This window comes from Papaver somniferum, unplaced genomic scaffold, assembly GCF_003573695.1.
Source record: "Papaver somniferum cultivar HN1 unplaced genomic scaffold, ASM357369v1 unplaced-scaffold_15, whole genome shotgun sequence".
NCBI classification, from domain to species: Eukaryota; Viridiplantae; Streptophyta; class Magnoliopsida; order Ranunculales; family Papaveraceae; genus Papaver; species Papaver somniferum.
Genome location: NW_020624376.1, coordinates 3,867,533 through 3,891,299, shown reverse-complemented (window position 1 = coordinate 3,891,299; position 23,767 = coordinate 3,867,533). Strand labels below are relative to the sequence as shown.

Genomic DNA, 23,767 nt, shown 5'->3' with positions numbered 1-23,767 from the left:
GCAAGATAGATCAATAGTTCTTCTCCTGGTTCTGCCTTTTGTAAAATAGATGTATTCATAAGGTGTTCTTTGATCCCTTGAAAAGCTTTTTCACATTCATCAGTCCATTTGAATTTCGCACCCTTCTTGAGTATATTGAAAAAATGTTTACATTTGTCTGATGATCGCGAAATGAATCTTCCTAGCGAAGCTAAAAGTCCGTTCAATTTTTGTACATCCTTTACCGTTGCTGGTGTTGGCATGTCACGAACTGCTTGTACCTTTTCTGGATCAACTTGTATTCCTTCTTTTGATACAATGTAGCCTAAAATTTTCCCGATGCAACCCCAAAAATGCATTTTTCAGGGTTCAGTTTAATATTATAATGCCGCATCTGTTCAAAAATCTCCCTCAAATCTTGTACATGATCTTTGGCTTCTTTACTCTTCACTAACATGTCATCCACGTACACCTCTAATGTTTTTGTATCCATTTCGCGAACACCTTCTCTACCATTCTTTGATACGTTGCTCCTGCATTTCGCAAACCAAACGGCATTTTTGTATAACAGTATAAACCTCTTGGAGCGAAAAAAAAGCAGTATGTTCTTGATCTTCTTCAGCGAGAGGGATTTGGTTATAACCTTTGTACCCATCTAAAGAAGACACTCTATCATTTCCCGCTGCTGATTCAACCATTTGAGGAATATCCGGCAATGGAAAACTATCTTTAGGGCAAGCCTTGTTTAAATCAGTGAAATCTATGCAAATTCTTATCCCTTTATTTTTCTTTGGAACAACAACCATGTTTGCTATCCACTCTGGGTATTTAGATTCTCTTATAATTCCCGCCTCAAGCATTTTCTGTAATTCTTCTTCTATTTGAGGATGGTAGGTTGTTGCGATTTTTCTTATTCTCTGTTTAAATGGTCTCACATTCTTGTTAATATCCAACTTATGACATGCAATTTACGGATCTATTCCAGGTATCTCATCCATTCTCCCCATGAAAATATCTTTATATTCCCGCAAAAGATTGACAGTTCTTTCTTCCTCTTCTGCATCCATCTTGGTTCCAATCCTCAATATTAGGGGTTCTTCTATAGTCCCAACATTTACTTCTTTTGTTGGTTCTGCCGCAGTGTAACTGACCTTGGGTTCTCTCATTGGTGTTGACTCTTTTATCATCTTCACAGGTCCATCTCCTTCCTCCGAAATTTCGCTGGCTATTCCTTTACCTTCTTTGGCTCTTATCATGTACACTCTAAATTCTTCCTATTTCTTTGCCTCCTTTGCTATTTTTCTGCGAAATTGTCGCTTTTTTGCTCGTCCTTCATAATGTTTTACTTCAATTTGATAACATAATTTCGCATTGTTAATATCTCCTCTAATTTCACCTACTCCATTTGGCATGGGGAATCTGATGCATTGATGCAACGTTGATGCTACAACTTTAATTGCGTGTATCCATGGCCTCCCCAACAGCATGTTATATGGTGATTCCATATCCACTACGCATAGTGTCACTTGTGTTTCGATCTCTCCTAGTGGAATTCGCACCACTATTTCTCCTTTAGGTTTTGTTGTGGATTTTCCAAAGCCATGAACAAGATATGTTGAACAAGACATTTCTTCATCTTTGAATCCCATTCCTTTGAACGCATGATAGAATATTATATCCACTGAACTTCCTATATCAACTAAAGTTCTGTTCAATATCCATTCTTCCATGGATTTTGTTGTTGTCCCCTTCTCTTTTCGTGTAATAGGTACTGTAATAACCAATGGAGATGTGTGGCTCAAATTTTCTTTTGGTATTTCTGCTGCCATGAATGTGATTTTTTTCTTTTCCCAATTTTTCAAGGGTAATGTTTTTTCTACCGCCATAACCTTCCTTCCTTCAAAATCTCGTTTATGTATCCTTCCCTTGATGTTTTCATGGAATTCATTAACCATTGTTTTTCTTATCATATTACACTCCAATCTTTTGTCATCTTCATTGACTCTAATCATTTTTCTTTTAACTGGTTCACCGATTTGTTTAATCACTTTCTTGATTTGAACAATCTCAACAACAATCTTCAATTTTCTACCTTCAGTCCCTGTTTCTAGCGCCATTATGTAGTTGCAGGAAATCCTACAACACACCCCTCATAAGATTTCATTAATATTCAACTCATTTTTGGATTAACAATCTTAATTTTATTGATGAATCTTTGAAAAATATTACAAGAAAAGATAAAGGAATCAAGAATAACCACTGCTCTAGATTTTCTCTCTCCTATTTACTTGCTTCTCACTCTTCCTCACATCTGATCGACTCTTTATATAGAGTTTTTCATAGTGGATGACAGCTAATCCATCCTTTATTTTCGGAAATGGCTTGCGACATTATCGCAACCTTATAAATGTTAATCTCGCAAAACTCCATATTTTCGCAGGACCATCACATTTTCTCATGATTTAGCTGACGTCGTTTATTATTTCGTTTCTGAAGTTGTTCTGCGACACTATTGTGTTGTCTTTTTAATAATTTCGCTGAGGAATTATTGCTGCGAGATTCTGATCCTACAAACGGCATACCTAGAACCCTGAGGACCCTTCGTATGATCCCCGTTCTTGACAGATGAATCTCTTGGACCAGTAGTAGATGAGGTCCTCTGAGCACGAGGGTCTAACTGCGAAGGCCTAGACGAAGCACCCTTCAGAGGAGATATATTAGGACTTCTATGTGGGGGATACCTATAAGGGCTCGGTGGCGGTGTTTGATAGGGAGCCCGCTGACGATCAGTCATATCTACGAAGAAGCATAAAAACAAGATAAAGAAGAGTATAAAATGTGAAATTTGTCAAAACTTCTACCGTCAAAGATATCAACTGAAAACCCTAAATTCATCAAAAACGAAAAACCCTAACTTAATTGGGAACATCGTGGACATGATTAAATCTTCGAGTACAAATCCGTAAGTTTTGTGATAAAGAACAAGGGAAAGTATATATACTTTGTATATTTGTTCTTCATCACAAAACTAAAAACATAGTAGCAGAAGATGAACAAATAATCGAGATCAAAGAAAAAATAATCTCATACATGTATCAAAAGCCTTATGAGCTGAAGCGTGCGATGGGAAGACAATGAACAACAACAACCGTCAAACTTCGAAGAATCCTAGGAAGATCTTATTCACAATATCACCAGCAGGAGTTAATGGCTAGAAAACAAGAAGAGAAGAATGAGAAGGTTCAGAGGAGAAAGAATTATGAACTGACAAGAGAATGAAGGAATGAAATTTATTTCAAATTTTTAGCATTCTCTCTCCTATTTATAACATTAAAGGAGATAGAAAACGTCCCTTAAACCAAGAAGAAGTTATTACCAAGAGTGGGAAGCGTGCCCATAATCCAAGGAGAAGTTATTACCAGGAGTGGGAAACGTGCCCTAAAATCTAGGGGAAGTTATTATAGAGAGATGAAGAATATGTGAGGACGATTTTCCTCTAACTTCAACTGACGCCTTAGTCAGAAGAAAAGGGGCATATTGTATGCACATAATTCATCACTCGCCACGTGTCTGGAGAGGCACACATGGAGGACACACAGCCCGGAGCATCGAGATATGATGCCACGCGTGGATACCCAAGCAACACGTTTTAGCAGTATGAGATGATCATCTGATGGATCTGAGGGCTGGGAATCGAGGAGCATTAATTGAAGGAAAGGGTTACTGCGAAGCACTGAAGAACACCCAAGGGTTCACTTTATTCCATCTCGAGAGGGATCCAAGATCAACGATAAGGGTTGGTCCAACTGACGCGGATGTGACATGGGTGGAAGGCAATTAGCTGGCGCGTGCAGACGACCCAACCACCCGCATTAAAAACCCTAAATTAACATACGTGTCGACCAACCTGTGGAGGGTGAAGAGGCGACTCATCGTCACCAAGTATAAACCGTTGGGGACATCAGTTCAGAACGAGGATATCAGCGGCATCTACACAAAGAATAAGAAGATAAGATTCCAACGGCCTCTGACGGTGGACCCCATGTACCACTACTATAAATACCCCTCTCCACCAAGAGACAAGGGGTCGACCAATTGAGAGAAAAACTAGATAATAGTTTAGGAAAGAGAAATAGGAAGAGTAAGTATGGTTTCTATTACCCATGGCATCGTTATTCACCTAAAAGTCATTCGACTATCTTTGTAATCTCTCCATACATAGTGAAACCCTTAACCCCGTGGATGTAGACCTTATAAGTGTTGAACCACGTAAATCATTGTCTCATTTACATTTCAACACTTACTTTCTGTTATCATTATTATGTCTTGTGATATATGCTTCGGAACTGTGTAGATAATTGAATCGATCCCACACGACTAGACAAGGACGAGTCCGAAGATTCTGAGCCGATGAGTTAACGAGATCCGTGTCGTTTTGTATTTACATTATTCTACGTATTATTTTATCGGCTCAAGCGAATATTGTTTTTGAACACGTGGATGCCTTCGTAATTTATGTATGTACTCGTGGTGATACATATGTGGAGAGGAACATGGATGGAGAAACAAGTTGTGCCAGTTGCACAAATTTTTGCAGCAGTATGTGTTCAAATACCGGAGGTTCAGTACTCAGAGATGAGTGCCAACCTACTAGTGTCTGGTACAATTGTGCGTGATGCTGTAGCCCTCCATCATCACCATCCCTTCCTCCGACTCCTTCATCTGGAAGTCCATTTAGCAATGGAGTACATAATACTGATAGTATGTGTACGCCTGAACAAACATACCTATTGATCCCACATACTGAAGGCCCAGATTGCACTCTCAATCCTCAATGTCATAACAAATGCAAGGAAAAAGGCGCCTTTGTAAGTTCAGGGTCACAATGCATTGGAACTAGTGGAAATGGTCATGGAACAAACTTTCAATGGTTCGAGCAATGCTGCTGTAACGAAGCTCCACCTAGGGATGCACAGAACCGAACCGTAACCGCAGACCGAACCGATAACCGCAGAAACCGAATCGTAACCGCACTGAAGCGATAATCCAATGGTCGGTTACGGTTTAAATTTTAATAACCGTTAGATCTTCGATTAGACCAACGGTTTCACACATTAACCGCACCGAATCGAACTGTATTAACCGATGATTGATATCCATTGATTTATAATGCTATCAGATCTTAGCCGTCTATCCTCAATATATATTTAACTTATATCTAACCCTAAAACTAAATCGCTCTTCTCTTTTCTTCTTCACTTCTTAGCAGCAACTCTTCCCTCTATCAGTTGCACCACAATCACCAGATTCACCACCTCTTTTTCCTTCTTCTTTTCTTTTTCTTCCTTCCTCCCTCTTCTTCTTATGTTTTCGTTACTTTTTCTTCTCCTTTTCAACATACACCACCATCAACTGCTACACCATCATATCCAGCACCACCACCTGATACACTACCATCAACTGCTACACCATCGTCACGAGTACCACCACAAGCTACATCACCAGCACAAGCACCACCACCTTTTGATTGGTGAAAAATCGAAGATTAATAGAATTTTAGGGTTCAAAAATTGGTCTTTTTTTATGTCTTAATGTCTAATTAGTTAATTTTATGGGTTTCAATTCTTATTTCTGTAGTTGGTGTGTTGAATCAACTGTTGATGGATGTTTATTTGATTGGATTTGTTTCATGTAATCTGAAGAAATTGCAGATTTGAAGAATATATTAGAACTTTAGGGTTCTTAAAAATCCATATTTTAGTTCTATTTATCTTTTGATTGAAATCTTTGTACTGGGTTTCTTTGAATTTATGAAATTGAGACGGGGCTATTGAATGTTTTTTTTTCTTCCTGTTGGATCGGTTAAAAACCGTAGAAACTGGCAAAAAAAAACCGAAATAATTGGATCGGTTAAAAACCGAACCGAAAACAGAAATCTTCGGCTATGGTTTCAAATCTGAAAACCGCAGTGTACACGGTTAGTTCAACGGTTTTATACATAACCGCACCGAACCGCACCGTGTGCAGGCCTAGCTCCACCCCCTCCTCCTCCATCCTGTGGATGTTGTGCTTCTGACATTGATATCCAGATCTCAGTAAAGTCAGGAGGTGGTTGCGGAGACAAATCATCATCGACACCGTCAACTTGCGGAGACAAATCGCCTTCCACTACTTATCTTACCTTGTAATCTATCACTATCGATATCCAGAGAGTGACTACAAAATGCTATTAATTTAGGATCACTAGCTAGCTGCGGCGATAATAAGAGTGGACAAGAAAGAAATACTATCAATTTTAAAGCAGCATCAATAATGCTCTTTATTTAGTAATTTTCTTTCCAAGAAATTGTAATGCATTCGCGAAAGAAGTGAATGGGCTTGGAAATTAGCTTCATGTTTGATTTCACTTGTAGCCCAAATAGCAACTTGACGCCGTTTAGGTCAAATTTCTCCCCATAACAAATAAATATTCTCCGTATAACATGCAGAATATAACCTTTCCATGTGTCCATTAGGTAGAGATTAAATGTCAATTCAATGTCTTCTCTGACTTTTGAGTTCTTTCATGTAGCACGCGTCCTCTTCTTCATCACTCCCCCACATTAAAAAAAAAGAGCATAAAAAGAAAAGAGAAATTTAAGGTTCTCATCCTGATCATAAACGCATTTCAAGAACTCAAGTTTACTCTGATCATAATCTGGTAACTAAGATCCTTCTCCTTCTTCTTCAATAAAAATTAACTTTGAATAATTTGAACATGAAAAGAAAAAGGCTGAGTTGTTATGATTGATTTTGTAAGATAATACTGATCATGATCATCTTAATAATATGGTGTAGTGAGTCATTTCATCAGAATATGTAAGGATTGATCTTTGTTTTTGACTTGTAGTGGTTTTTTGGGTTCACTCAAAACCCTTGTTTAATCTCCAAAACTTAAAAGAAAATTAAAAATAGTTATCTCATCTGGTGGGGGCAACTGACCCACATGTCGTTCCCCTGGTTCCTTGGTCTCCTATTAGATTTTTTTTTTTTTTTGGATCTTATGGATTACTTTTATTGGTGATTATTGAAAAAGGGTTTAAGTTTGTGATTTTTTTGGTACCTCAGTTGTCGGATCTTTGTTCATTGCTGGTTTTGGGTCTCTTGACCGTCTGTTGACCCGTTGACCGTGACTTGAACAGTTGACATTGATCCGTTGTTGGGTTTTTACTTAGGGGTTGATTATATGTATGGATTGGTTGTATGCCAGATTAGTATTTGTCAGGGTTAACTTGAATTGCTGCTGCATTGTTCAGAATTGGAGCATTTGGCTATTTATCTTAGTTGTAAAATGTTTTAAGGGTTTTTGTTTTGTTGAGTATTTTGGGTTCCCTTGTGCTTAGGCACCTTGTATATGTTGCTTTCCTTCCCGACTTTGCACTCTGATTTTGGCGACATTGGCTTGTTTGAAGATATGACACTACCTTTTTATAGAACTGCTAACGAAATGCACCTCTGTCTGATTTTACGGCTTATGTCTTTTATTCAAAAATTTAAGATAAATCTTGTTAGTTGCTTTAGAGGTTACTACTAATATGGAATGATCGTTCTTTTGAAATTACGTAGTTTTGAGTTGTATCTAAATATCTAAACAATTATTGCACAGTTATTGCCTGCAACACCATGACGGTCAAAAGTAGTCTTCCATTTAACTTTAAGGTTGGTCAGCAAGTAGAGGCTAAGTCTTTTGAAGAAGGTTATCGTGGAGCATGGTTTCGATGCAAGGTAGTTCTGAGTGTTATACTTAATTTCTTTCTTGGTTATGCTTCAAACGTGCCTTCATTTTATCCGTTTGGAAGATTCTCTTTCCATTCTCCTTTTCTGGATTTGCAATACAAATTGCCTCATACATGTCATTTCATTTACTGTCGTCAGATAAAAGGTTGCAAGAAAGGCAAAGAACCCACAGTTGCATTGGATTATATTGACTATAACGATTATAGTAAGTATGGTATACTATCCTATTAAAACTTTGATATCGTAATCTTCTCTTTGCGAAACCCAACTTTACTGTACATGGTTATTATGGGTCTTTAAAATTTGACATCATTTGATGTTTGCAGAAAATTATTGGATTAACTTGTACGAGTATCATCAGTTTCCGGCCGAAAAACATAGAGGTTTAGAAAACAAACATTTGATGCTGCGCCCTAGCTATCCTCAGATCTACCATCAAAGTCAAATGCCTGATACATTTGAAGTCTTAGAAACGGTAGGAGTTGTGGATGGTACCTGGGAAGTGGGGGATATGGTTGATTGGTTCCAAAAGGATTGCTATTGGTCTGCGCGGATCACTAAAGTACTAGATGAGAAGAATGTAGAGGTATAAAAATTATTAAATCCTTGTAGCTTCATTGGATACGGCTAGAAAGGGTTGCTATTGGCACCTGTCGTGTCTAGCATTGTTCCAACTCCCAGACTTTATGTTTTATGTAATGCTATTGCTTCATTGTGGTGGCACAAATTTGTGAGTTGGTCCCAAGTGTGATGTTCAATTTTCAGATGGTCTAGTTGATGGCATAAAATTGTGAATTTTGAATTTTCCTACTTTAAGGCTGAACTGTTTATCTTGGTCTGTTTATTTTTTACAGATTAAGTTACCAGAACCTCCCATGGGTGAAGGAGAAACTTATATAGCACTATGCAAAGATTTACGCCCATCCTTGGATTGGAACCCAAAGCTCGGTTGGACTCTGCCCATCTTTGAGGTGAATTCCATTACTGTCCATCTCTAATTTTATATTTGTACGAGAGTAACCTGTTCTGTTCTATTTATGTTAAGTTACCACATAGCCTTTCTGTGTTACATCTGTATCCATCTCAAGTATCTTAAATGGTTTCTGGTCCCAAATGGAGATGAAAGGAAAACTTGTGTTACTGAAAGCATACTGTACAGTATAATGCTAGTTAGAAGAAAAAATTATCACTAATGAACGTTACCTACATGGATTGTATCTGCCTGCTTGTCAACTAGTAATATTCGAAATACTTTTATCTGATTTGGACTTTTTTTTTACTTCATCACGAATTATTGTGTTTCATGGTTGTAGGTAGGTGAGAATTTCCGCCGTTGTGTTCGCTTGATGCAGCCTAAGAGTTCAGGTAATATTTAATTAGGTTTGCTTAGTATCATTGATTCATAATTATGGGTACTCTTCTCTTCTGGATTTAATTCCACATTCCATTCTCTTTATATCCTCATTTCCTGGTTATTATAGCTTGTGCATAGCAGTCTTAACGGAACTGCTTCTTTAGGCTGTCATCTGTGAAGTGGATGCTTGAAAGATGTGATTGTTCACATCACAGTTTTGTGCAGTGGCTTTCCGTGGCTTATTTTGGTCATTGGCTTTCCTCGCATAGTGATGGAAAATTGGGATATGAAACTTACTGACCAAATCTCGAACTTTAAGTGAAATTTGTTCCAGAATCTTCAATCTGAATTTCTTCTTTTGGTTGCATCTTCTTTTTTGTTGGATGTAGGAAATGTTCGAAAAAATGCGGCTGGTTCAAATGAGATGTCATCCTATGTTTCTTCACATACTTCAGCTGGCTCAATCCCTCAAGATTTACCGGTAGATTCTCCAGGAAAGGAAAATCTGAAACAAGCTTCAGTGATTAAGATCAAGAGCAGCTTAGCAGAGGAGCCATCCTCCCACTCTCTAGAGAGTCATTCACGTAATTTGCAGAACAAACAAAAGACTGACACATCAAGCATACAAAATGATGGTGCGGAAAGGTCTAGTTGGTCAGATAGTGTGTCAAGTCCGGATGGCGATAATCATGAAACAGTTTTACCAAGAAATAATGTGGCATCAAGAGCTCAATCTGATTCTTGTGGTTCCTCGAAAAAGATGAGAAAAAGTGAACCTGAAGTGAACTCAACATCCTTTGACACAATAGAGTCGTCTATTATTGGCTTGCAGGAACTTGTTAACAGGGTTGGATTGCTCAGAAGGTTATTAGACTAGGTGTCTGCTTATTCAAATGCGACGAAGCCTTCATTGAGGATTCTGGATACCGAAGCGCTTCAACCTGTAAGATAAGAATAGTACATTGGCCATTATAGTCCTAGCTTTTTTCTGGTCAGATTCACTGCTCTCTCAGTATGTATAGAGTTAGTAAGACAGCAAACACATGGATGGTGTTTTTGATAAACAACAAAGAAGGTGCATTTTTTGGATTCTTTTAAGCAGCCTAATGACAGTGAAGCCTGGCAAACATTGACATCCATGTATATTTTATCTAATACAGTATCTGGTTTATGTTTATGCAAAATGCTCTTTAAAGGTAATGTTTAATATAGCACTTCTTCCTCGAGTTCTCCACAAAAGTGGATCGTTGGGAAGATTACAAAACATTATAAAACTGTGCATGTAATAGCCAGGTGACAAATGATTCAGATCCTATGCTACAAAACATAAGAAAACCACATCTTGCCCTGAAGTATTATTAAGCATCCGTGAAACACGTGAACAAGGCGAAACACATCAAAGAAAGACCCACCGGAGTTGAGAATTAAACACAAGAAGCCGAAACGGGGTTGTTCATCAAGCCATGTGAGAAAATTTTTAAGGGAACATAATTTCAGGTTCATGCAATTCTTGACTTCAACGATAGAAAATTACAAAAAGTTGTATACTTAAAACATGGGAAGCTATTTATTGAGAGCGTTTTTTTGCTGGTTTTGCAAGGTCATAGAAAGTCGGTTAACAAACTCTTGTCAGATTATGAGTGAATTCTGTGCAAAACTTTCAGTGAAACCTGCAAATGAAAGAGACTCGTCATATTGGATGTCCATATAAAGAAACCAAACCCTGAATGAAGAATCCTATCTTCAAAAACGAAATGCTTGTCTGGGCAGCTTTTGCTTTTTACTGCCTAGCAGTGGCAGCTCCGCTCCTATTACTCCACTTCTGTCATAATCGGGAAAGAAGAACCCATTCAAAGTTGTTACCACCACCAGGTCCTCCAGGCTGGCCAGTGGTTGGAAACCTCTTCGATGTAGGTTATAAGCTGCAAGAGACATTTCTAGAATTGCAACAGAAACATGGAGCCGTCTTCATGCTACGTTTAGGTGCTGTCAATATGGTAGTCATAGCTTCAGCGAGTGCCGCTACAGAGTTATTCAAGAAACATGATCTCGGTTTTTGCAACCGTCATCTTATGGAAGTTATGAAAATGGGAGAGGATTATAACAGCGCTACTGTAACCAGACCAGTCGGACCATACTGGCGCATGATAAGGCGACTATATGCGACTGAGTTACTCTCCCGTACAGCAGTTACGAATACTGAAGGCAGTCGACGAAAATGTGTGCAACAGATGATACAATGGGTATCAGCAGAAGGAAAGGAAAGTACAAGTGTTGAATTACGACACTTACTTTTTGTCTCTTTATTTAATTTGATGGGAAACCTCTTGTTTTCAAGGGATCTTTTGGATCTTAAATCTGTTGATGGAAATGAATTCTATCGAACCATGGGGGAAATTGTAGAGATAACTTTGAAGCCAAATGCAGCTGATTTCTTCCCGTGGTTACGAAAGTTAGACTTGCAAAATCTGAACAAGAGAATGAAGAATGCAACAGATACACTCATAAACATCATCGACGGCTTTGCAAAGGAGCACAGACGACATATGGATTCTGTACACAAGAAGGATGAGGTGAAAGATTTTTGGACCGTGTTGCAGGAATTTGAAGGCAATGGCAAGGACGAACCAAGGAAAATGTCAGACAGACAAATCAATCTATTGATTATAGTGAGTAACTTCTTAGGTTTTGGTGATCCTGCTGATGTTACTAGATGCATGCCAATTGAATTTCTCGCATTACCAATACTTTTTTTTTTTTTTGTAAATAAATGCAGGAATTGTTTGTAGGTTCGACAGAGACGACAACCAGTACTATAGAGTGGGCAATGACAGAGCTCCTCCGCAATCCAGAGGTAATGCAAAAGGTCAACACTGAGATTTACCACGTTATTGGTTACGACAGAAAAATTCAAGAAAGTGATATCGAAAATTTGCCTTATTTATCCGCGGTGATTAAGGAGACAATGAGACTACATCCATCAACTCCTTTCCTAGTACCACGTACAGTTGCCAAAGACACAGGATTCATGGGCTGTATGATACCAAAGGGCGCACAAATAATGGTTAATGCTTGGGGAATTGGAAGGGATTTAGCCGTATGGAGTGATCCATTTACATTCGATCCGGATCGTTTCCTGGGAACGGATATTGATTACCGTGGACAACATTTTGGATTAATACCATTTGGAAGCGGAAGACGCATCTGTCCAGGCCTCTCAATGGCTCATCAAGTTCTTCACATTATGCTTGGATCTTTGCTTCAATCTTTTGACTGGGCACTCGAAAGTGGTGTCACGCCTGAAACTATAGATATGGGTGAAGCATTAGGCATAACATTGCGAAAATCAATTCCATTGAAAGTAATACCAACACCATCAGCTCTTGCAAAACATTAGGCTTTACGTTTTTTTTTTTTTTTTTGTTTTTTTTTTTTAATGAATAAAATCTCCTGCTTTTCCAATAAATTTGACAAGAAAAATTAAGCAACAAATTTAACGTTATCAATGACTCGACGAATTGCATTTTCTTTGCAAGTGATGATAAATAACAAGAAATGAGTATATCAATGACTTGACGAATTGCATTTTCTCTTGGGGAATTGCAAGTGAAGATAAATAACAAGAAAAGAGGAGTTTCTTCATAACGTTATCAATGACTTAACGAATTGCATAACAAATATATAATTTTTGTAAGCTAATTACATTTTTCTTATTACTATAAGAACTAAAAAGAGGAGTAGGTGAACAGTGTTAATTTAAGGAATCTATCATGGGAAGAAGTGCACAACGAAACAAAACTGCACCAATGACCAGCCCTTGTTTGGATTCAAGAATCGAATTCATGGAAAAACATAACACAAAACGTAGAAATTCCTGAATCAACGATCCGTTACACTTTTCTGAACCCTTATCACTTTTTGTTAACTTGTTGACTTGAAAATTGTGTTTTTTTGTCTTATCTACTAGAAATTGGTAATTCTTGCACTAAAAACAACAAATCATGTTCCCAATGCAAAGAATTGTTGTTTTCATTGCAATAAAACAAACAAATCTTGTTTCCAATGCAAAAAAATGTTAATTTAATGCACCTTAACATGTATACGGATATACAAATTAAGAGGATCCTATTAAATTAAGATTATAATCAATTTATTCTCATTAACTCCGAAATCAGTCTCGGTAATAGAACATTGAGCAACAAAATTAGCACACTAATGGGCTATCAGTTTCCACCAACGCCTCAATTCTTCTTAATCATGAACCAACACAACTTTGTTTTCATGAACAATTTCTTTTTCTTTGTATACTTGTTTCCAAAAATAATTACCACTATCCACCCCATAGATTGCAATCTTAATTTATACAGAAGTGAAGGTTTGTAAAAGTAAGTCCATAATATTCATTTATTTTCTCATTCTCATTTCTGGTTTATTTCTTTGACATACAATAGCTATGAAGTTGAGAGAAGATGTGGATGAATAAGAACCAATTTTCACCCACTACAATTATATAAAATCTTAAGGAGAGTGATTCATTGTAGTTGTACCTGTATTAACCATAAGGGGTCCAACTCCCAAGTTGTAGGATAGGGGTTTAATTCGCGTGCTATATGGAAAAAAAAAGAGTTGTACATGTGTTTTGTCTCTTCACCAAGTTAAAATGCGGACATGTATGCTAGTTAGAAAGACATCCAACCATTTATAAAGTTCTATTGTTTTTTTCAGCATAATCTTCTCTAAACCGAACACTCTGTCTAGCACACTAAACAATGCCTCCTAGTCTCACAACTCCCAATCATCAACTTTGTAGGGGTGAAATATCGCACAGAGTTAATCCATAGCCTCGCCCTCACTAAGACCGTTATTAGCACAAACGAAGAGAAAAATTAGGCGAAGAAATACAACGCGACAAAAGGGACAAACACGAAGAATGCCCACGCGACGAGCACATCAAGAGGAGTATGAAACAGCGACGCGAGAGATAGCGACATCTTCCCAAAGCCTGGCGAATAAGACAGAATGAGCAGAGATCAGCTAGCAGAGATTTGCACGTGAACATAGTCGTCTTCTACCATGACGATTGGTTATATATGGATTCAAATAATGAAGAGAGAGGCAGGTTGAAAAAGAGTTCAGTAAAGAACAAGAATAGAAAACCACCACTAGAAGAGAGAAAAAGAAGAAGCCACTAGAGTTAGCTTTACTTATCATCATCCTTCTTACATGTACGAACCTTTGTGATATTAATAAGAACATCATATTCTCCATACAAAACTTGTGTAAAGACCATATCTAGTGTCAAGGGGTGTATAACATCATTAATGTTTGAGTTTAACTTCATGACTTAGACTTAGTGTTCTTATCACTTCATTGGGTGTAGTTGTGGGATTTTCCGCAACTACATTTTGGCGCTAGAAACAGGGAGGATTTATCCTCGCCTGTTAATGTTCAGATAGAAGTCACCATCTGGCTAAGTGTGATTACTGTTTACCACCATCTTCCTACCCATCTCCAGAATACGCCCATGCGTTATTTAAAGTCATCATTGTTTTGAAATTCAGTTCTTTAGAAAACTCTTTCTAAAAACACCACATCTCATCAATACTCTAAAAACACCAAAAAACCTAGGCATGCAAAGGGAAAATTTGAACAATTGGTATGAAAAAGAATCAACCATTGTCGAGGAAGTCCCACATAATTGGACAGAGTGGGTGCAGCCATATGATCCGGATAGACCAATGATAAACACTAGCAGAGGCAGTGGTAGAAGAGAGAGCCAGTTCTGCTATCAGAACCGAGATGAGGAGATCTTGGCAATCCAGTGCGAGAACGAAGCAAGATTCGCGCAGTGGAAAGAAACATAGAGAATATTGATAGAAAAACGAATCAACCTCGCGCAGGAGCATGAATGGTTGATGATAAAAAATCAGAACCTGAGAAGAAGAATACAAGAGTACGAATGGGAAACAGGATACGGAGAAAACCACAAGAGATCCTACAGGAACGGAGGTGTAGGAAAAATGAGGCAAACAAATGAGAATCTATGGAGTGAGATGCAACTACAGAGACAAAAAGGATATCGTATGAGCAGAACAATGATATATCAAAATAAAAAATGGGCAAAGATGGCTCAGCGCGAGGATTACACCCAAACCGCTACAAGAGGAAACATGAAATTCACGACATATCGCGTGTTGCACCCACAAATCGGAAAGTTGGAAGATCGCGAAAGAGAACCAAGAGGCAGATCCGCGAAGACAATAAAAACAACCTCACCAAGAACCAGGCCTCAACACAAGTTTTAGGAAGGAAAAAGAAAAGATCGTCAACCGCACGCTAGTCATTTTGCGATGACTACCCGAGGAAGGAAAAATAACCCGAGAAACTGAAGAAGGAAAAGTAAACCATGTATCAACCCAAAAGAACTCTAAATACAAAACGAGTTCTTTTGACAAGAAAGCGAGCAAGTCAAAGGCGAAATCAAAGCTACACAGCGAAACTGCAAAAACTACTCGTAAGACTTGAATAGGGGGCAACAAGACACTATTAAAACCTCTACCTAGGGAAGATGGGACTACAATTATGGCTTGTCAACTTAGTTCGCACAAAACTGTGCGACTGGAGGACTGCACAGTATGTAAGAGGCGATCCTTAATCCCTAACGCGCGTCATAGCTGGTGATCTTGGGAAAGTTACTTATATTTGGGCGAAATGCCTATCCACTGGAGGCCACTAAGAACGAACCACTCAGCGAATAAGTTCTCCAGTATGGGGTGTAAAAGCATGTCAGTGGAGATAGAAGATGGCATGAAACTTGTGATACACCCGGTCCAAAGAAACCCCACCTAGGGTGTGATCTTGTGCCTAATAAGCCACATAGGCTAAAAGCATGAGGTTGCGACAACACTGGTAGTTGTATCACCGTATGGGTGGAGACCAACTGAAAGGGTTAGGGGTGACCTCCTTGAAGGGGCGATTCAGGGGGAATATTAATGGACGACACCCTCCATTAGGGAGCTGATTGTGTCAAAGACGATAATTTACTGGGGCTTTCTACTTACGGGAGTACCTAAGCCTGGTACATTGTCGCAGAATAGCCTGAGGAGGTAAGAATACTAACACAGATAAGCGAGAACGATGGTCAATGACTTGCAAGAGCACATGGAACTGATATCTCGTCGCCCAACAGGTGGAAGATCCTACCCAAGGCGACCTTAAGTCCTTTAAAATTCTATGTGGGGAAGGCAGTAAGACCTTAACTAGGAGGAAGTTAAGACCTAATAAAATTAAGCAAAAATAAAGGAGCGCGAAGAAAATCAAGGCGATAGGAGAACCAACAAAATGGCACAAAAAATCGCTGAGGAAAGCATTGAAACGCGAAGGAGGTCAAGGCGAACACCCTTATTTTCAGATAAGTACCATGCTCAAAACAAATTTTAAGATACACTATAATAATATAACATGCCTAGGTTCATTATTAACACCTTGTGCTAGTCATAAAAAAACGATACCTTACCAGAACTATAGACTCACATAAACAAACTTATATTCTTTAAGATACTTAGCTTATGCAATAACTCTATAAAACCAAGAATAATATTTAAGGCTCCTCGCCCCCAAAGGTGGAAATCAGAGGCAAGTATGGAGATGTTAAATTTATGTGCTTCCCACCTTTTCAGTTGGAAACCTTAAATATCGTGAGACATATTTTAAGGAGATAAACTAGTGCATATATACATCTACTTTTGTCCAAAAACTTCTAGCAACAGGGAAAAACATGAATCAACAAAAAACCATATCCAGCCCCCCAAGCTTGGGAGCGCCCATAAGAAACTATTTTGACAGGTTAAAATGTTTGAGAAGGAACATAGTCAGAATGATGCCCAATCATGCGAAAGAGAAGTTACTTGAGAGGAATTCTTGACCTCGGATTGCGAAGCACCACCTTGAGAAGGAAAAGTAGGACCCTGATCATCCTCAGCGACAAGAGGAAGTTGATGCTCGCCTGGGACACCATCCAAAACAACTTCATCCTTCCCCTCAGCAAATTCATCCTCCGAGGAAGGTTCCTCCTCGTCAATACCTTCCTCACCGTTGAATTGTTCGTCAGCTCTTCCTCATCAGCCTCTTCTTCGTCACTAAACCCACGCTCCACAGACTCATCATCCAAAACAGGAATATCACGAAATGTCCTAGTAGGAAGGTTATTTTCAGTAGTAATGCGATCAGCGGTATCCAGTAATTTTATTGCAAAGCCTCTGCGCCTGACGATTAGCATTAGCCAATTGGGCCCTCTTACGGCGCTTCAGCAAAGCATACCTAGCTTCCATGTTCTCCTCGTAATGCCCTGCTTCTGTCTTCACGCGAAGAACCTCGTTGTTCTCCAAAGAAATCCTCTCAGTCAAGTCAAGCACCTGCTGCGAAGACGAGCCACCATCGCCCTTAAGTGTTTCTAACTCTTGCTGCGCCTTCTCAAGCTTACATGACAAAGTCTCCACCTCAGCCTTTAGATTCTTATCATTTTCTGCGAAGAAGGAAAGTAAGTCAGAGCACTAAAAGAATAAAGCCAAACACAAGACCAAGACAGGCTATCAAAGACACCTTCTTTATACATGATCACGGAGTCCAATGTCTTCTGATGTTGCTCAACCCAACTAGCATGCTTAGCAACAACAACTCTATTCTCCTCAATATCGCCTAAAGCCCTATCAAAATCATTATTTCCTTCAATTCTAAGACGATTCCGGATTTTCTCAAGAATTACGCGAAGCTCATGATTCTCTCGAAGAACCCTCGCCCTATCTTCAGTAATCTCATTCTTCACAGTGGCCAAAATAATTTTCTCACGTTCTGACTGCTTAGCAATATCTCGGAAATACCGACCGCGAGACCGAGACTCACCTATAATTGAATATAACTTTCTTAATTCAAATTTAAGGTGCTCATACTTGTGTCGGTAATCTTCGGAATCATCTTCAATATCATTCTCCTCATACACAACCAACAGAAAATCTTGGTTAAGGGAATTAAAATGCACAAGAAAGGCATCCCTATCTATGTTCGCAGCAACGGCTATATCGGACAAATTGAAGATCTCTACAAGGAACCTCACGACCCTCAACTAAGAAATACACCCCTAGGGAACCAATGACAAGAAAAGATGAGAGCATGAGAAGGCTTACCTGAAAAAGCGGGGGTACAACAACCACACCCATATTTCGATTAGCAATCTATATGGACTAACTCCAATATACTTTCAAGAGAATCAACGAGACTCAATATTAATAAAGTATATCAAAGAGTTATAATATCTCGATCTCTCGATTTAATTCTTAATCGAGCAAATAGAAATCTGCGAGTCTAATTAAATACAAGAGAGATAACTTGGATGGTACCAAAGACCAATATCCAAGTGTCAATCAATGTAAATCTACAACCAAAGGTTGGATATTCTAATTAATTTATCTAACGCACAACCTGTGATATTTCTATTATATAACAAAATATAATGCGGAAAAGAAATAACACAGACACCAGAAGTTTTGTTAACGAGGAAACCGCAAATGCAGAAAAACCTCGGGACCTAGTCCAGATTGAACACACACCATATTAAGTCGCTACAGACACTAGCCTACTACAAACTAACTTCGGTCTGGACTGTAGTTGAATCCCAATAAATCTCACACTGATCCAAGGTACGGTTGTTCTCCTTATGTCTCTGATCCCAGTAGGATACTGCACACTTGATTCCCTCAGATGATCTCACCCATAACTAAGAGTTTCTATGACGCAAAGTCGAAGACTTTAATAAATAAATCTGTATCACATAGAAAAGTCTACAAGAATAGATAAATCTGTCTCCCGCAGAAATACCTACGGGTGTTGTTCCTTCTTTTGATTAATCAAGGTGAACATGAACCAATTGATATACCAGACCCTAGTTAGTAATTCGGGGTACGGGTACAAGTTCGGAACGACATAGTACATGAATTATTCGGATTCGGGTAGGTTGGGTTCGGTCAAAATGTTGGTTAACGGTTCGTTGTTCGGTAGGTAGTTCAGAACGACATACGTACGTGTATAATTCGTTTTAGAAATGTGAGTTCGGTACTCAAAATTCGGCTTACATTCATAGTAAATTGATAAATATTATGACCTTACAAGACTAATTTATATTTTGATTTCATCATCCTGCAACGAAATATATATATGGTATGATTTATTAGGTGAAAAAAATAATATTTTAGCATGGTTGTGTAACAAGCATGGCGACTGCTAAACAAGAACTAGCATTAAAACAATGGTTAGTTGTATAATATACATAAATTCTAACTTAATATGGCATTAACTATAGTATATAAACAAATTAAATCAAAACACAACACACAGAACAATGGTTGAGTCTTAGACGTGGGAGCTGGAAGTTTGTTGTTCGAACCCCCAGCCCATTCAATTTGTAGAATCTTTAATAAATTTGACCGAATTACAAGTTTAATAAATTTGACCGAATTACAAATCCGAACTATTCACTATTCCGAATTATTCGCGGTTAATTCGGCAGGCCCATAATATACGCGTACTGTATTCGGAGTTTCAGTAATTCAATACGATAGAAACAATAAGATCCGAATCTTTAATAAATTTGACCGAATTACAAGTCCGAACTATTCTCTATTCCGAATTATTCGCGGTTAATTCGGCATGCCCATAATATACGCATACTGTATTCAGAGTTTCAGTAATTCGGCTGTTTAGAATCTTTAATAAATTTGACTGAACTAAAAGTCCGAACTATTCCCTATTCCGAATTATTCGCGGTTCATTCGGCAGACCCATAATATACGCGTACTGTATTCGGAGTTTCAGTAATTCGGTCGTTTAGAATCTTTAATAAATTTGACCGAATTACAAGTCCGAACAATTCGCTATTCCGAATTATTCGCGGTTAATTCGGCAGGCCCATAATATACGCTTACTGTATTCGGAGTTTCAGTAATTCAATACGATAGAAACAACAAGATCCGAATCTTTAATAAATTTGACCGAATTACAAGTCCGAACTATTCGCTATTCCGAATTATTCGCGGTTAATTCGGCATGCCCATAATATACTCGTACTGTATTCAGAGTTTCAGTAATTCGGTTGTTTAGAATCTTTAATAAATTTGACTGAATTACAAGTCCGAACTATTCCCTATTCCGAATTATTCGCGGTTAATTCGGCAGACCCATAATATACGCGTACTGTATTCGGAGTTTCAGTAATTCGGCCGTTTAGAATCTTTAATAAATTTGACCGAATTACAAGTTCGAACAATTCGCTATTCCGAATTATTCGCGGTTAATTCGGCAGGCCCATAATATACGCTTACTATATTCGGAGTTTCAGTAATTCGGCCGTTTGGTTCGGATTCGGCCAGTTCGTTCGGATTCGCGAATAGTTCGCCGAATTACTAACTAGGTACCAGACTTATATTCCCGAAGAACATCTTATAAATATGAATCACCTCACAATAATCTTAATGGAGTAGCGAAACAAGATATTGTGGAATCACAAACGATGAGACGAAGATGTTTGTGACTACTTTTCTATCTTGCTTATCAAAGAAATTAATTTCAAGACAATCTATACGATTGTACTCAATACGATAGAAACAAGAAGATCAGATCACACAACTACAAGAAAGTAGTATCGGTCTGGCTTCACAATTCCAATGAAGTCTACAAGTCGTTAACCTACAGGGTCTCGGTAGAAACCTAAGGTTAAAGGAGAATCGACTCTAGCTTATACAACTAGTATCATACAGGAGGTGTGGGGATTAGGTTTCCCAGTTGCTAGAGTTCTCCTTTGTATAGTCTTTCAAATCAGGGTTTGCAATCAATGTTAGCTTAGTAACAAAGCGTTCAATATTCACCATTAGATGAAAACCTGATTAGATTCAAGCTAATATCTTTCAACCGTTAGATCGAAAACTTAGCTTGTTACACACAAATGAAATGCACGTTTTAGGTTTTTGTAACCGTACCTAAACATGTACATATGTTGGTTCAACAAATTAACCAAATGGTTATCCATATGAGCACTTTCATATCAACCATATTCTTCTTCACCATAACTAGTTCAAATGACTCAAATGAACTAGTTAGAGAGTTGTTCAATTGCTTAGATCTTATAGAAGTATGCAAGACACAATCGAAGCAAAAACGATTTGATTCACTCGAATCGATTCATGAACTTTATAGCCACAGTTTGCAAACTTGCATTCCTTTGTTAATATAAGTATAAGTTAACGAATAATCGTTTTTAGAATATAACCAACCTAAGTACGCGGACTAGGTACGCATACTTAAGTACCCAGAATAAGCTTGTAAAAGTTTACAAACTCCGGCAGATTTTCTCGGGAAAAGAACCTCCGACAGTACACGGACTGGGTTCGCGGACTCTTGTTCCGGTTTCCCTGATCAACAAAGTATGCATACTTTGGTTCAAGGAATAAAGACTTATACATGTATGTGTTTCCACACAATGCTTATATCCAACAATGGTTATATAATCTAAACTCTCATTTCAATCATTGAAACATTGTTAGAGGACGTTATATAGTTGTTATTCACAAACTATTTCGTCAAAGCCATTTTCAAGTAATTGAAACATAACATGACTTTCGTCACTAGGTAAAGATGAACTTGGCCAAAGCAAAAGCTTACCAACACATATTTCGAGAAACAGATAAGCGAGATAAACTCGGCTCGAAATAAGAACTGTGTATAATCAAAATCTATATAGCAAAACGACTTTTGTCTCAAGATATGAGATAGAGTAGATAGACTTTTGAGTGATAGATAAGTTCAAGTCTTCACATACCTTTTAGTCGATGAAGTTCCACCAGTTCCTTGAGTAGTTCTTCGTCTTGTATGATGATCACCATGGGGTTCTTGAGCTCAATTACACTTTCTATCCTAGTCTGAGACTTAGCTATAGTAGACTAGAAATTCAAGACTTATAGTTTTGATCACTAACATTGACAAACATTCTTGAGATAGCCACGCATGCGAGTTCGACCGAGCAGTGCTCTAACATTACCTACAAAGAGGTCGTTCCGAACGCGAGCATCATTTACTTTATCAGTCAATTCCTCAGTGATCCGACTACAGTCCTTTTTGAGCAGGGAAACTTCACCTTGAAGATTCGTGACTTCATCCTTAAGGGAAGACAGTTGGGAAGATTGAGCGCGAACTACATTCACAACCCTGCGATAGTCTTCAACTTGGAAAATTGAGCGACACACATTCTGAAAAGCATGCGAATGATGTCCATAAAATGACATAACCTGTAGAAAAGAAGAACTACCCAATATAAAACTTCCCAGATAATAAAACGCGAGATATTGATCAAGGGAAAGGTCGAAGTGGATTTCCCATCCAAACGGAGAAGCAGTAGGGGAAGAACGAGGATCAAGGTTCAACGTCAAATCACGAACAACAGCAAGATGAGGATCAAACATGGAAAATTAGATAATAGAAGCTATCTTGGAAGCAAAATCAATGCTAACACCCTCGGGAAAAGATTTTTCAGACGACTCTGCATGAGAAGAATGAACAAAACCACTTGAACCCATTCCTCTCTCAGAATCCGCAATAGCGAACTTCTCAAGCGAAGACAACTCGACAGGCCTAATAGTATTGGCTGAGGCAGACGCATCGGTAGACCCCAAAGTTAAAGGCTTGACCACATTGATGAGAGGTTTATTCTTCAATGCACCCTTAGGCCTAGTTGAAGTCTGGATGAATTGACTTGTCTTCGCCTTTTTGGATTTGTGCGATATGGAGGGACTTTCATCATCATACTTCCCCTCTTCGCTCTCAGAGCCTTCACCTTCCTTACCTTCTTCACCTATTCCGTCCCCGGTTCCCTCAGGAAGGGACTAAAAATACAGGGAAAACAACTTAGCAGCCGAAAAGAATGAAATGACGTATCTATAAGACAAGAAAGCCACATTACCTTTTTTGAATGCAAGGATCCTCTCCCTGCTTTCACCTCTGCGAGCTCCTTATTTTTATTCTCGGCAGCAGCCTTCGCCTTATTCTCAAGCGAAGTGGCCTCTTTCGCTAACTACAAATCCAAAGGAGATACATGAGAATCGCAATATAAAACAAAAAGTGAAGAACAAAAAAAGTATCCATACACAATCTTCTCGGTCAGGCCAGTTGAATTTCCAAGGACAATACGCGAGAGCATCAGATCCCACCAGCGAAACATCTGAGGCATCGCGAGGAGTCCCATCTGCATTTCGACGAGAGGACCCTCAATGATCAAGAAAAAGTTCATCCAGCTTGGATCGCTGGAATGCCGAAGAAAGCAATTCGTGTTTCTATGGTGATCCACGGTGTTCAAAAGCCTTTTCGCGCCATCCTTCAACTTATCTCTATTCAAGCAAACACCCCAACGCGAACCATCCTTCATGGACCAATTCACGTTATACTGTTGAAAGAATGACTCAACAGTGTGATCCGCAGGATCATAAGGATCCACTACGTCAGGGAAAAAAGACTTCCTGACATCAGTTTCTCGGAGCGAAAATTCACGGACAATACGAATCACATCCCCACTAAGATGATAAGTGGCTCGATCCATCTTCACAAGAATCTGGTAGAATA

At 38.6% G+C, this 23,767-nt stretch overlaps 2 protein-coding genes across 3 annotated transcripts; both read left to right on the top strand.

The window, feature by feature from the left end:
* The first annotated feature begins 6,529 nt into the window (after window positions 1-6,529).
* LOC113335791 lies at window positions 6,530-10,320 on the top strand. Of its 2 annotated transcripts, none has more exons than XM_026581829.1 (7): window positions 6,530-6,679; window positions 7,625-7,743; window positions 7,894-7,969; window positions 8,082-8,341; window positions 8,610-8,726; window positions 9,069-9,120; window positions 9,499-10,320. In XM_026581829.1, the coding sequence occupies exons 2-7, from the start codon at window positions 7,642-7,644 to the stop codon at window positions 9,984-9,986; spliced, it is 1,095 nt and encodes a 364-aa protein (XP_026437614.1). In that variant the 5' UTR covers window positions 6,530-6,679; window positions 7,625-7,641; the 3' UTR covers window positions 9,987-10,320. The 2 variants fall into 2 exon arrangements, with proteins under 2 accessions (XP_026437614.1, XP_026437615.1); XM_026581830.1 differs by having other exon boundaries at window positions 7,894-7,960; window positions 9,499-10,317.
* Window positions 10,321-10,863: 543 nt separating this feature from the next.
* LOC113335711 (cytochrome P450 76A2-like) lies at window positions 10,864-12,506 on the top strand. The gene is made up of 2 exons (XM_026581728.1): window positions 10,864-11,778; window positions 11,886-12,506. Exons 1-2 carry the CDS (start codon window positions 10,864-10,866, stop codon window positions 12,504-12,506), a joined length of 1,536 nt encoding a protein of 511 aa, XP_026437513.1.
* The last annotated feature ends 11,261 nt before the right edge of the window (window positions 12,507-23,767 follow it).

What these genes read in the sequence shown, in the direction of transcription:
- LOC113335711 (XM_026581728.1), top strand. Translation starts at nt 10,864, where the DNA reads ATGCTTGTCTGGGCAGCTTTTGCTTTTTACTGCCTAGCAGTGGCAGCT. An exon ending in AAATCAATCTATTGATTATA is followed by an intron (nt 11,779 to 11,885) that starts GTGAGTAACTTC and finishes AAATAAATGCAG; the next exon opens with GAATTGTTTGTAGGTTCGAC.
- LOC113335791 (XM_026581829.1), top strand. Translation starts at nt 7,642, where the DNA reads ATGACGGTCAAAAGTAGTCTTCCATTTAACTTTAAGGTTGGTCAGCAA. An exon ending in TAGATGAGAAGAATGTAGAG is followed by an intron (nt 8,342 to 8,609) that starts GTATAAAAATTA and finishes TATTTTTTACAG; the next exon opens with ATTAAGTTACCAGAACCTCC. An exon ending in GATGCAGCCTAAGAGTTCAG is followed by an intron (nt 9,121 to 9,498) that starts GTAATATTTAAT and finishes TGTTGGATGTAG; the next exon opens with GAAATGTTCGAAAAAATGCG.